Below are 14,868 nucleotides of genomic sequence, written 5' to 3'. Positions count from 1 at the left end.
ACAGTTTCTAACTAAAGTCAGTTGTATGAACTTGTGTAGCCATTAGTCACTATACCATGCTTAAAGCAAACAGGTTTTTAAAATAGCATCAGTTGCACGTGTTTGTTTTCAAATGGCAGCGATTTTTGTCACTGCCAGCAAGCAAGAAATACATGATAGGACAATTTAGAATTGTTTTGCTCACTGCAGTTTCAAGCATTCAGGCTTCGAGATGCCAGAAGCAGCCAGGATTGAAAATGAAAATGACACTGCTTCAACAAATTAGGAAATATGAAGAATTTAAAAGGCATTGACAATCATCTTGAATATAACAAAAATGAAGATTTAGAAAATGTAATCATCTAAAGCATTGTATGAAGGTGGTTCATTATCTGCACTAGGTACCTGTGCCAATGTTGTCTAATTACAGTTAGTCACAGAACATGGCAGCACGTTGGTTTCCCATCACATTCAAAGACGACAATGAAACCTGTGCAGGAGAGCTTTTAAAGTGGAGTTGCACTCTGTCAATCTCAGAAGTCTGAGTCTAGAGGTACAGTTGTCACAAACTGGGGTCTTCCTTGGTTGCAATGAATAACCATGATTTCTTCTCTGCCTTATCATGCCCTTCATTCGCTGTGAAGCACTGCGGAACTGCCTTCCTGGTCAGTGGATCTTAGCGCTGATCTCATCTGCCCAGTCTGCTGGAGCTAGCACAGGCATGTCCCTATTTCACCAGGGCGTGAGGCCCACCCGCTACCCTCACCTGGTTTAGCCAGCCTGTCGAAGCAGTGTAACAAGGTATGGTCACTGTTGCGTGCAAACAGCTACTTGGAGCAGCAGGTGAGAGTTGAGTGCTCGGTAGGGATCAAAGGTGAGTGAGCTGCCCCAGGATGGACACAAGCCCTTCACTACATGTGCTACACCTCCCTGGACATCCTGTAAATTGGATGAATTCCTCTGTTGATGTATCTTAGCTCCTAATAGTTTTACTGTACTGTAGTAGCACTGTAGTGCTCTAATTTGTTCTGTATTTCATTTAAATACATAATTTGTTGCTCAGTTAAAGAGTAGTTTGTCTTTTTTAAAATCTATTCCTATTAGCCAGTCTCATTAGGGCAGCCACTTAATTAGGCCAAAATGTACTGGACCTGATGTGTCCCAGTTAACAGGAATCCACTGTATCTGAATGTGTGTAAATGTCGTTTATGTCTGAATTCTATTTCTGCATGAGAACGCAGTGGGCTTCCAAAAACGATTTCCTTAGTTGATTAGCAATAGTCCACATGAAAACCTACAACTTTGAGAGTAATCTTATATTAAATTATTAACTGAATAAGATATATAAACTGATTTTGTACTTAGTAAAACCAAGGCAACTCAAAGGTGATTGTCAAGGCAACTCAAAGGTGATTGTCAATTCAATTTACAAGATGCTCATATGGAATAGCAGTTAATACAACCAGCCAGTGAGTGGGTATATTACTTTTCTATAATTTAAAAAGGTCACAAATAGATTTACACTAACAACTGAAATGTTCCTTCTATAATTTGATTACCCGAAGCATAAAATAGGAAATGGAAGTAGAGATTCATAGTCTGCTGAGCCTATACTGCCAAGTTTCGTAATACAATGAGTTCCTGAAACATCATAAAATCACTACTGTCGTATCCCACTAAATCACCACCAAATACTGTTAACAGCATCCAAAATAAATAAAAACTTACCAAACTACTGATATGTAGGAATAAAACATTTACTTCTTAACTTCCTGATATTAATATTCTAAGCCCCTACCCACCTCCCCCTTTCACTACCACTCCATTTCACTTCAGTTCCATTCACCTTCTTCCCCCTCCATACATCCCACCCTGCAGTTTCTGTGAAGAAATTTGGTAAAACAGAACACTAGGAAAGCTGCAAGCCCTGAGGGTGTCTCACCTGGTCCTGACTGCTTCAAAGTTGCTACAATTATTCCAGTTCCCAAGAAAGACAAGATCACTGGACTTAATGTTTATAGGCTAGTCACTCTGACTTCAGTAGTACAAAAACCCTTGAATGGCTGATATTGGCCTATGTAAAGTTCATCACTGACCATCTTCTTGGCCCACCATAGTTTGTATATAGGCAAATTGCTCAATTGAGGAAGCAGTCAACTTGTCTTCATTACATTCTTCAACATTTGGACTTCCCCAACACTTAGTGAGGATCGTGTTTGTGGATGTTAGCTCCACCTTCAACACTACTGTCCCAGAGTTGCTCCACAGAAAGTTAACCCAGCCAGCTGTATCCTATAGTATCTGCCGATGGACTATGAACTTCCGGACAGGAAGGAAGCAAAATGTAAGCAGGGCTCCTACTTTTCAGATCCAATTTCTATAAGCACAGGCTCTCCCCAGGGCTGCGGTCATTCCTCCTCCTGTTCTCACCTTATACAAATGACTAATTCCACAGATAAATCCTAAAGTTCATGGATAACATGACTATAGTTGGTCTCATCTCTAATAATGATGTGACCTGCTATCAAAAGAGGTCGACCATCTTGCAGTATGGTGTGCTTGTAACAACGTGGCACTTACTGCTATCATGACAATGGAAATGAGGATTGACTTCCACCGACAATCCCCTACCTGCCCTCCCTCCTTGGAGATTAATAGTCAGGCAGTGTCTGTGGTCAAGTCATTCAAATTCCTGGGGACTACCATTACCAATACATTCAAGTAGGACAAGCACTTTATGCTCATCACTAGGAAAGCCCAGCAGAGATTGCACTTTCTACGCCAGCTTTTAAAGCTTAACATTTCAAGGCATATCCTGATGAATTTGTACTCATCCATCATTGACAGGGTTGACCAGCTCTAGCACCTCTGGTTTCCCACCACCTCCTCCTTCTCCAAGTCCAGGTTGCAGTAAGTGGCCCATTAAGCAAAGAAAATTATTGGCTGTCAGCTAATGACATTAAAAGACTGGTACATCATCAGAGCAGAGAGCTGAAAAAATTACTGCTGACTACACTGACCCTAGCAGTGACCAATTCACCACACTGCCCATCAGGAAGACGCTACATGTCCATCACCACCAACCAAAACTACACAATATCTCCAAAGCTTCTTTCCTGTAGCTATCCATCTTCTCAACCGCACTCATCAGGTGTAATACCCTGACCGTCCCTACTCAACATCCATCAAATGGTCTTCCCTGCTCTCCTAGTTCTGTTGATAATTAATGATTTAAGTTTGGTTATTGGTCATATGCACATTCGACCCTTCTGCTATTGTTGATTTGCATGGCTGTTACACCTGGTAAACTGCTAGTTGCTATCATGTTGTCTGTTATGGCATTGTCCTGTGTTTCATGCTTGACACTGAACCACAAGCAGTTCCAGTATTTTTCACATACTGACAATAAAGTGATTATGAACTGTGAAATCAGTTATAAAGTGATGTTCAGGCCAAAATCCTCAACATTTGGAGTCAAGTCTGAACAGTGGTTAACCATTACTAAAGTTTTACACAACCCAATTCCTTTAGAAACTATTCTGTGCATCCTCAGCCAATATCCTACCGCCCTTGATAAACCTGAAGGCTATACAATTTCTCATGTCCTAACCCATGAAGCCACTTATTAACTACCATCCCTACTGACTCCTCTAGTTCCTAATAAAGCAAAACCTCAAATCTGCTTTACAAAAAAAAAAAAATCACATTTGGTTCCACCCTTTCCAATATTAAGGCTACAATTCTCATTATGTTCCTCCAATTCATGTGTAACAGCCTCACAATGACTGGCTATGTAACTTTACATCTCTAAAAACTACCCCCCTCAAACACAACTCTCCCAACATGACTAATCTGGAACATATCTTTTGCTCTTGGTCCAAAGCTGAGAGGCACTACAAATATAATTTTTGCACCCAACGTGATATTTGTAGATACTCATGACAAGTCAATTAAATTCTATACCTCAGGACTTCAACAATAACCTGAGGAGGAAGCTGCACCCAAACTGGAACAAGAACAGGAAAAAAAACCAGTAGACTTGCCTAAAATCAATGTTTAAAAAGTTGCAGCATTCTTACCAGCAAACAGGTCTTCATGGTCATCATCCAGTAAAGCATCAGATTTGGGCCCATTTGACTTCACACTTATATCTTCAGTTGGAAGACTAGCAGGATCAGGTGAAGAAGGACTAGACTGAAAGAAAAGCAAATAAGCACGTTTAGTCTGTTAACTAGAAATGAAGACTTCAGTTAAGCAAATCAGGTTAAAGACTTCATTAAGACAAGCCTTCATTGGATGAGTACAAAGGTAGTCAGCCAATTATGGTTTATTCATATTACCATTATCTTTCCTGGTATATTGTTATATAGAACAATGTGTGAAACACTTGAAAAAAGTCTTTTATACATTTTAAATTTAGTATTCTTGCTAAAAAAAAGTATTAAATGCACAATACTGTCTTGTTTGCTTAACGGCTTTTACCGCCTCAGAAATAATTCAAATAGAGGTGTGCAGGAAAATTTCACAATGTTTACAAGTACTTAGGATGGAGAACAACATTAATTTGTTAACATTTTAATGGGTTTTAATGTCACAAAACCCCACAAAGGAACAGTAGATTCCATGGGCAGTTTCAGCATTTCCATTTCATTAGCTCTTCATTCTAAGCTTCATGCTCAACACACACCAGTGATCTCCATATATTACATCTAATTTCTGCCGCGGCCCGTAACAAATTTATTGTACATTCTCCCCGTGACCTCGTGGGTTTCCTCAGGGTGCTCTGGTTTCCTCCCACAAACCAAAGACGTACTGGTTAGTAGGTTGGGGTCATTGTAAATTGTCCTGTGATTAGGCTGGGATTAAATTGGGGGATTGCAGGACAGTGCCCTTTAAAGGGCCAGAAGGGCATTCTATCTCAATAAATATATACATAAACCTCAAGTATGCTTCCAAAATTCAGTTCTGTCCAAAACTTAAAACACATAAGTTGCAAGAGACAGGACTGCCTTAGAAATGAGCCCTGATCAATCCACTAGCCTGGATCAGATTGAAATTTCAATTTTGCAACATGGCTACTTAAAAACTTCAAACAAAACAGTGAACTTTGAAATGGTGACAAATTACTTTTTAACTTGACATGTTTCCCACATCCCCTCAGAACATTTAAGTTTCTTAAGCTGGCAATTTCTTTGGACATACAATTTCACAGGATTTCATATCAAAATTGTATTCAAAGGATTTTTGATGGACACCATCTAATGTGTTGTCGATTTACAGCAAATTGCAGGAATACACCACATGGTATGTGAACGCATCATTTTTCAATTAAATCACGTAACATTTCAATCTAATGAATTAATAGTGCTTAGTTTTACATGAACTGCTGTCTTTAGTAAGTGATTAGAGATTTCTCTTCCTCTTTGGCAAAAACCCTGGACCATCCGTCATGCGCAATTTGCTCAGGATAACTTCATTACGTTCACTTTTTTTTGGAAAAGGGTGTATTTTTTTGTGGATAATCTAATGGAAGCGGCGCGATTAACAACCCGCTTCCGCTCAGCAGTGCTGTGCCTTCCACAACGACACATCATCAAAAACATACAACACAAGAGGAGTCAAGTCCAGCGAGACTTTGTGAAACATAGGCGAATCCCCGAGAGAGAAAAATGAAAAAAATACACAGCGGGCCAAGCCATGGCACTTCCCTCGACCCTGCCCACCGCCCCCGCGCCAGCATTCACCTCCAAGGTGCTGGTGGTGCTGACGAAGAGATCCTCGCTGCCCTCCACCTCTCTGAACTCGGCATCCTCTTCCTCCAGGTCCCCATCTCCAAACGGCGGAGGTTCTCTCTCGGCCGCCATCTTCTCTGTCACGATCGCACCGACGAGTCATATGACCAGCCCACCCCTCCCCCCCCGTGACCCGCGACCGCCCCACCCTCTTGGCGCGCGCGCACGACGTGGCCGGCCCAGCCTGACATCACGCCGCGCGTTCGTTCAGCCGCCGCCGCTTCGCGCGATGAGTCGCTGAGGCGGCGGTGGTGGCGGCGGCGGCGGCGGCTTGGCGACCGTGACTCCGCCCCGTTGTGGCCGGCATCGCAACCAGCGAAACAAATGCCGACCTGGGTGGATGTTTTCTTTAATCAATCACTGTTTCCCAGAGGATGCTCCTCATCCACCACAGTTCCGCGTTCAATATCATCATCCCCTCCAAACTAACCAATAAGCTTCAAGGCGTTGGCATCCTTTTGCACTCGGATCCCCGATTCCCTCACCTGCGGACCCCCGTCTGGGTTGGCAACAACACCTCCTCCGCAATCTATCGGCACAGGTGCGCCACAGGGCTCTGTGCCTAGCCCGCCCCCTCCGCTCTGCTTGCTTTACACTTACGACTGTGTGGCCAAGCGCAGCTCCAATACCATATTCAAGTTTGTTGACACCACTGTTGTTGGCTAAACCAAAGGTGGTGACATATCAGCATGAAGGTGGGAGATTGAAAATCTGGCTAGATGGTGTCATAACAACAACATCTGACTCACTGTCAGCAAGAACAAGGAGCTGATTATTCACTTCAGGAGGAAACCAGAGGTCCATGAATCAGTCCTCTTCAGAGGATCAGAGATAAAGAGGGGCAGCAACTTTGAAATCTTTGGTGTATTATTTTGGAGGACCTGACCTCAGCCTAACACATAAGTGCATTGCTAAAAAAAAGCATAGCAGTACCTCTACTTCCTTGGGAGTTTGGGAAGATTCAGCATGATATCTAAAACTTTTGACAAACTTCTATACAGTAGATGTGTGGTGGAGAATATATTGACTGGCTGCATCACAGCTTGGTATGGAAGCACCAATGCCATTGAATGAAAAATCATACAAAAAGTATGGATTTGACCCAATCCATCATGGGTAAAGACCTCCCCACTATTGAGCACATCGATACAAAGTGTTGCCGCGGGAAAGCAGCATCCATCATCAGCCCCCCCCCCCCCCCCCCCCCCCGCATCCAGGACATGCTCTCTTCTTGTTGGTGCAATCAGGAAGAAGGTAGAGGAGCCTCATATCACCAGGTTCAGGAACAGTTATTACCCTTCAACCTTCAGTCTCTTGAACCAAAGGGAATAACTTCACTTGTCCCATCACTGAAATGTTTCCACAACCTATGGACTCACTTTCAAGAACTCTTCTTCTCACGTTCTCAATGTTTATTGCTTACTTATTTAATAATTTAATCTTTTCTTTCTTTTTGTCTTTGCACACTGATTGAACACCCAAGTTGGTGCAGTCTTTCATTGAATCTATAATTGTTATTATTCTGTTATGGATTTATTGTGTATACCTGCAAAAAATTAATCTCAGGGTTGTTGATAGTGACATATATGTACTTTGATAATAAATTTAGTTTGAACTTTGAAAAGCTGTAATTCAACAGGCTAGAGCCGGTCAGACCCCTGTGAACAACGGCAAAATTGGTTTTTCATGTTGGGTTCTGCAATATCTAAATCTCTCTTTTAATGCCTCATGTTAACTTTATCCATAAAACTATTTTTAATGTCACAAACTATACGCAACACTAAATTGTAACAACCATTGAAAATCTGTTGACGTGAAACACAAATTCTGCTGCCTGACCTGAGTACTTTCAGTGCTGTATCAATAAAGGGCATAAAAAGATGGTTGGACCAGAGGGAGGAGAGGGTGCACAAGTTGTTCACCAGAATGTTGCTTCCACTCTAGTGTATTAGCAATAAGGAGAGATTGGACAAAGTTGGATTTATTTTCTCAGAGCATCAGAGGCTAAAGGAGGAAGGGGAACCTGACTCACAACAGCACAACGGGAGGTGTCTGAACATAATATTGGAGGAAGTGGTAGAAGCAGATTGCATGAGCAACGTTTCGGAGACATTTAGGCACACGCACGTAAACAGGCAGTAAACAAAGGGATATGGACCATATGCAGGCAAATATGAATAATTTAGAATGAATCATGGACAGTGCAGACATGGTGGGCCAAAAGGTCTGTGCCTAAGCTGTCCTTTTCTATGCTCTAAAAATATTATATAATTTTGCAATTATATCCCTTAAAATACACACTCAGTACAGGAGTGGAACTTGGTGTGGCCTTCTGCTGCTGTAACCCACCCACTTCAAGGTTTGGCATGCTGTGCATTCAGAGATGCTCTTCTCCACACCGCTATTGTATCATTAGTTAGAACCATAGAACATTACAGTACAGAAACAGGCCTTTTGGCCCTTCTTGGCTGTGCTGAACCATTTTTCTGCCTAGTCCCACTGACCTGCACCTGGATCATATCCTTCCATACACCTCTCATCCATGTGCCTGTCCAAATTTTTCTTAAATGTTAAAAGTGAGCCTGCATTCACAACTTCATTTGGCAGCTCACTCCACACTCCCACCACTCTCTGTGTGAAGAAGTCCCCCCTAATGTTCCCTTTAAACTTTTCCTCCTTCACCCTGAACCCATGTCCTCTGGTTTTTTTCTCCCCCTAGCCTCAGTGGAAAAAGCCTGCTTGCATTCACTCTATCTATACCCAACGTAATTCTATATACCTGTATCAAATCTCCCCTCATTCTTCTACGCTCTGGGGAATAAAGTCCTAACCTATGCAATTTGAGTTACTGTCACCTTCCTGTCAGTTTCATTTAGTTCAGCCTCTTACATTAACAAATCGTTTTTGCCTACAGAACTGCTGCTCACTGGATGTTTTTTTTTTGTAAACACAAAGTGCACTGCAGATGCTGGGGTCAAAGCAACATGCACAACAAGCTGGAGGAACTCAGCAGGTCGAGCAGCATCCATGGAAATGAGCAGTCAACGTTTCAGGCCAAGACCCTTCATCAGGACTGGGACAGTCAGGCTTGTGGATCTTGGGGAGGAGGTAAAACCGAGCAGTGCGGGATGTGGGAATTATGAGTTTTTTGGCTGAGGATGGTACGTCTCCAGAGTTGATAAGGGTGGTGATGGTACAGGAGACAATGGTTTGATGTTTTTTGGTGGGGTCCTGTTCCAGGGGTGAGTAAGAGGAAGTGTCAGAGAGCTGCCACTTGGGCTCAGTGAGGTAAAGGTCTGTCCGCCAGAGTCCTGATGAAGGGTCTTGGCCCGAAACATTGACTGCTCGTTTCCACGTATGCTGCCCGACCTGCTGAGTTCCTCCAGCTTGTTGTATGTGGTTTTTTTTTGTTTCTTGCACCATTCTCTGTAAATTCCAGATGCTTCTGCATGAAAATCCCAAGAAATTAGCAGTTTATGTGATACTCAATCCACCCCTGGTCTGGCACCAAAAATCATTCCAGAGTCAAGGTCACTTTTAATCCTCATTCTGATGGTTGGTCTGAACAGAACCAATCCTCTTGACCATGTCTGCAGGCTTTTATACATTGAGTTGCTGCCATATGATTGACTGATTATATATTTGCATTATCCAGCAGATATCAGGCATACCTAATAAAGTGGCCACTGAGTGTATAATGTTTTCCAGCAACATTTCCTCAGCATCACTAAAATGTCTAGAAAAGATGCTAATGTATGGATAATTATTAACCAAAGTTGCATTACGTACATATAGCTTCTATCCCATCATTTGCCATCTGATCTCCCTACCTAAATTAAATTGAGGAAATTCAACTAAATCTCAGCCATGGACTATTTCAAACCCGGATGCAAAAGGGAGGAGGGTTGGGCATGGGGCCTGATAGAGGAGGAAAGACCGGGCAAGGCAGAGGACTCTTGACGAGCCGCTGTCAGTGGCCTCTGCTCCAGTAGGGGTAATGGTCTTCATCAAATCCTCATCAATCATCAGAAGCTTTATCAGGGTGATTAATGTGATGAAGCATTTGTTCTATGAGAAGATAAATAGGTTAAGGATATTCTCTATATATTGGTTTTAGAGGAATAAAGATTCATCTAATTGCAGTGGATTCCAGTTAATTGGGACGCTTCGGGACCAGCATCAGGCCCAACTAATCCGCTGTCCCAATTAGCCAGTTTCATGGAAATAGTTAAAATGTATAAAAAAGACAAACTACTGTTTAACTGAGTAACTAATTATGAAGTTAAATGAAATACAGAACAAATTAGAACATTATCAATACTGTTACAGTACTATACAATGTGTTTTCGTTCTGAAGTACCCTCACCAGGCTCGTATCGAAACTTGGCTCGTTAGCCAGCCCTGCTAACAGCTACAGGACTCAGCAGAGAAGCCACCTTTCAGGAACAATAAGCATCTAGGGTCAATATGATTTGGGGTTCAACCAAACAGGAACATTGTGATGATCCGATTAAAGAAACCTTGATTTGAGTGACTGTTGTGTAAGTACTGCCATGCACAATTGTCGGTTGGCAGGAAATAACAAATCGTACATCACAAAAAATTATAAACAAAGTATATTTACAAACCGGAGCTTTATCAAACAGTCAGTAGGAAAAGGAAAAGGGGAAATAGATATAAAAGGGCCCGTTACAGTAAACCAGTCTAAATGTGCACACTGCTGGAGCTCATCTTAAAGTTGTGTTTTTATTCACACGCCGGATCCATGGTCTGTGTGAAAATGCATTCCACATTCTGAACTTCACTCAACATCCATCTTGGACAAACAGGCTCACTCTTTCGGGTGTACTGGCCCCTCCTCCTTGGAGCAATTCACCTGCACAAAGCACATTATGTAGCGGAACGCTGCTTCCCATGTCATCCTCAGCCATCTGCCCTCCTGTCCTCTTCACAGCTCCCACCAAAAAGACCACAAACCCCACCAGTGTCCATCACAAATCTCACTCCACCCAGCTTTCTCTAGAACCTTCTCCCAGTTCCACCATCCTGATTGGCTGACACAACATTCCTAAGTTGTACATCATAGCCCTTTATCTTTAGCCAAAAACCCAAACTTGCTATCAACAGGACACACTGCTTCTACAAAAAGCTACAAAATGAAATACCCTACAACACAGCTGTAAAAATCTTAACCGGGGCATTACTGTTATGAATAGTTATCAATGGAGGATATAGCCCAGTCCATCATGGGTAGAGCTATTCCTACAATTGAATGTTGTGGCAGGAAAACAGCATCCATCATCATGAACTCCCATCATCCAGGCAATGCTCTTTTCTTGCTGCTGCCATCAGTAAGAAGGTACAGGAACCTCAAGATCCTCACCACCAGGTTCATGAACAGTTATTACCCTCAACTATCAGGTTCTTGAACCAGAGGGAATAACTGCACTCAACTTCACTTGCTCCATCAATGAGCTGTTCCAACAACATATAGACTCACTTTCATGGACTCTTCTCATTTTCTAAATATTTATTGCTTATTTATTATTATTATTTTCTTTTCTTTGTTTTAGTATTTGCACGGTTTGTTGGTCTTCTTTAGGTTGTGTCCACTCTGTTTTGAGTAATCTTTCATTGAGTCTGTTGTGTTCCTTGTATTCACTGTGATTGCCTATAAGAAAGTGAATCTCAGGGTTGTACATGGTGACATTAATGTACTTTGAATTTTACAGTGTACACTGCTATGTTCTTTTGATTGACAGTAAATGAACAAAATCAGCGCAGACTTGTAGGGCAGGTAAGGGAGTGCCTTCATACAATGCTATTGATGACTCCATACTCTGAGTCTGCTGTTTCTGACATCTCCAATCCTGAATGCTTGAAACCACAGTGAGCGAAATAGTTCTGAATGATCACACTGCTTATTTCTCACCAACTTTCAATGGCAAAAATCACAGCTCAAAAAGATGTGTACTGTCATCTTCCTAAAGGCAATCTGGCATGTATAATAAACATCGGCTCTTCCAGTGAGACACCAATCCTAAAACATGAATAGTTCCTGATTGTGCCTTCAGCTATATATAAATGGAATAACTTTTGAAGCATTATTCTGCAAATCGATACTATCGTTTGAAAGTCAATTACCTACAGTAATGATTATATCTCTGTTATTTGTCTCAGTGATCACTAATACAAAAAAAAGCTTATGAACACAATGATATCGTTGAGGCTGGCTGAACACCTTCTATATCAGAACTGTTTTGTTTCCTCAGGAAAGCAGAAAAGCCTTCACAGGTTGAAAATTATTCTCCTAATATTCTCTTGTTTGAAAAAGTGGCAGATCATTGCCATGGCTTCTGGTCCTTGACCCCTGACCCTCAGATTCACAGGCAACAAGCCTCCAAACTCCAGTCCCTGGTTGAACTTGGACACTCGGCCTTCAGGGCCCTACCTCTGCACTCAGCAAGCTCTGGACATCGGCATTCGGCTTTGCTCTCCAAACTTCGCCGAACTCTGGGTATTGACCCCAGGACTCACCAGTCATAGGTTTGAATTTTAGGCCTCAACTTCCATATCTGCATGGAGCTTCAACCCAGATGACCTGGGGTGGTCACAGGCCCTTGTATCTCCTGCCCATACTAATCTCTGGCTCGGACTCACCGACCTGGAGATTGCTGGCCTCCTCCGTGCCCCTTGACCCAACCTTCAGAATTGCTGACTTTCGACCGCAGAGCATTCCAAACAGGACTCTGAACACAGGCGCCTGCCCCTGACTTTTCATTCTTTACTCTCTGTATACCCATGATTGTGTCTCCACAGCTCCAATCTGCTAATTAAATCTGCTGACGATACTACATTGATTGGCCTTATCTCAAATACTAACAAGGCAGCCTACAGAGAAGAAGTCATTACCCTGACACAGTGGTGTCAAGAAAACAACCTCTCCTTCCACATCGCAAAACAAAGGAGCCTGTTGTGGACTACAGAAGGAATGGAGACAGGATAACCCCTATTGACATCAATGGATCTGGGACTGAGAGGGTGAACAGCTTTGTTCCTTGGCATACACATCACTGAGGATCTCACGTGGTCAGTACATACTGGCTGTGTGGTGAAAAAAGCACAACAGCACCTCTTTCACCTCAGACGGTTGAAGAAGTTTGGTATGGGTCCCGAACTCATAAGGACTTTCTACAGGGGCACAATTGAGAGCATCCAGACTGGCTGCATCACTGCCTGGTATGGGAACTGTACTTCACTCAATCGCAGGACTCTGCAGGGAGTGCTGCAGACAGCCCAAAGCAGACGTGAACTTCCCACTATTAAGGACATTCACAGAGACAGGGGCATAAAGAGGGCCCAAAAGATCATTGGGGACCCAAGTCACCCAAAGCACAAACTGTTCCAGCTGCTACCATCCGGGAAAAGGTACAGTAGTATAAAAGCCAGGACCATAGGCTTCGGGACAGCTACCTCCACCAGGCCAACAGACTGATTAATTTTATTTCTAGGCGATACTGACTGTCCTGTTGTACATACTATTTATTACAAATTAGTATAAATTGCACATTGCACATTTAGATGGAAACATAAGATAAAGATTTTTACTCTTCATGTATGTGAAGGATGTAAGTAATAGTCAATTCAATTCAATTCTCCCTTATCCCTATCTCCAAATCCTAATCTAATGCTCAACTCTCAGCACTTTTCCCAAAATCATCACTACAAACCTTAAAAAAACAATTAAGTCTGAGCCACAACATTGATGGACATCAAGCTCAGCAGCATTTTGACCTTCCAAAATGAAGATTTTAATTAGTAGGCAATGGCACTGAAGGCTTCAGAATTGGCTTCAAGTGTTAGCACTTGAAAACCAGAACCACAATTTCTTCAATAGGATGACTTTTAAGGCCCAAACAATATTGCATCTATGGAAGGATGTTCTGCGAAGCCCTTGAAAGAAGTATTTTATGATTTGAGATATACCAGTTGTGTAATGGAATTCGGGAGGCTTATTTTAAGTAGGGATTGATGATCCAATAAGATTTGTAGGTACATTTTGCTCTGGCTGTATATGTTAACCACATCATGTCTATTATGGGGTGTTGAACCCCTTGTATATGGAAAGGATTTGAACACTCAGTAATATCTATGTCGTACAATCACTCTCTGCTCCTTTGTGTCTTTTCACTTCTTAGTGATTCAGTTCCAGGCAGAGAGACTTTCAGATATCCCTGTGATATAACTAAAAGTTAGAAGTTGGAGTTAAGTTTAAAATTATCATCAACATGAATATTCAACATGTATAATGATGAATATTCTTCACTGTAATTTATTTACAATAACTACTTATTATTGATATAATTAATGCATTTCAAAAATCTATTGGACAAATGGTAATGTTCAGTAATAAACACATTTTCACCTCCACACTTCTCGTTTTATTTTCCTTCTAAACACAAAAGTAATTGAGATACTGTATGTCCAGTTCTCTTCTGATTTCAGTGTAGCAGATTGACAATGTTGCTGGAAGGGTCACAATGCTCAGTAGTGAATTGAGGATTTTTTTTAGTCATTAACAGCTTCAAGCATTCCTGTAATTAAGCAGAGACAGCTCATTGTTATAAAGTCGGGATCAGATCAGAAAGCTAGCTGATTGTGAATAGGCACATTCTGTTCCTGATATAAAAAAATAACAATCTGTAATAGACTGATGCTAGGTGTTCAAACAATAGAATTAATTAGACAGAGATGCAGCAATTCTGGATAAGTAGTATCAGATCATTTTGATATCAAACAAAACCGTATGGTGGGGATATAAAAGGTGGATAATTAGAGGTAAAAGTTAATATTTATTCTGCCAGAAGGTTGATTAGAATTGTAAAGAATTAACAAAATTTACAATAAAGAAGAGACAATTTGAGCTAATTGTTTCATACCAGTCTTTTATGGTTCACCAATATATGTAACTCCAGCCTTCCAGACCACCTTGACTCACTGCAATTCACCTATTGCCAAAACAGTGGATGTCATCTCCCTGGCCTTACACTCACCTCTGGAGCATCTAGATAGTAAAGGCACCTACATTAGCTGATTT

At 41.8% G+C, this 14,868-nt stretch overlaps 2 protein-coding genes across 3 annotated transcripts in view; both read right to left on the bottom strand.

The window, feature by feature from the left end:
• Positions 1-5,882, bottom strand: part of snx2 (sorting nexin 2) — a 48,840-nt gene extending 42,958 nt beyond the window's left edge. Inside the window, exons 1-2 of the mRNA XM_059969657.1 lie at positions 5,724-5,882; positions 4,059-4,173 (exon numbers count right to left, since the gene is read on the bottom strand). Of these exons, the coding sequence (XP_059825640.1) occupies positions 4,059-4,173; positions 5,724-5,843 (235 nt within the window). The 5' untranslated portion in view covers positions 5,844-5,882. The remainder of the gene's footprint in view (positions 1-4,058; positions 4,174-5,723) is intronic.
• Positions 5,883-10,214: 4,332 nt separating this feature from the next.
• LOC132394024 (uncharacterized) overlaps positions 10,215-14,868 on the bottom strand; it is a 105,159-nt gene continuing 100,505 nt past the window's right edge. For both annotated transcript variants that reach the window (XM_059969654.1, XM_059969655.1), the window contains exon 19: positions 10,215-14,365. In XM_059969654.1, coding sequence (XP_059825637.1) covers positions 14,340-14,365 — 26 coding nt within the window. In that variant the 3' untranslated portion in view covers positions 10,215-14,339. The remainder of the gene's footprint in view (positions 14,366-14,868) is intronic.

Source organism: Hypanus sabinus, chromosome 5, assembly GCF_030144855.1.
Source record: "Hypanus sabinus isolate sHypSab1 chromosome 5, sHypSab1.hap1, whole genome shotgun sequence".
NCBI lineage: Eukaryota > Metazoa > Chordata > Chondrichthyes > Myliobatiformes > Dasyatidae > Hypanus > Hypanus sabinus.
Note: the sequence above shows the minus strand (reverse complement) of the source record. Positions and strands in the feature narration are given on the sequence as shown.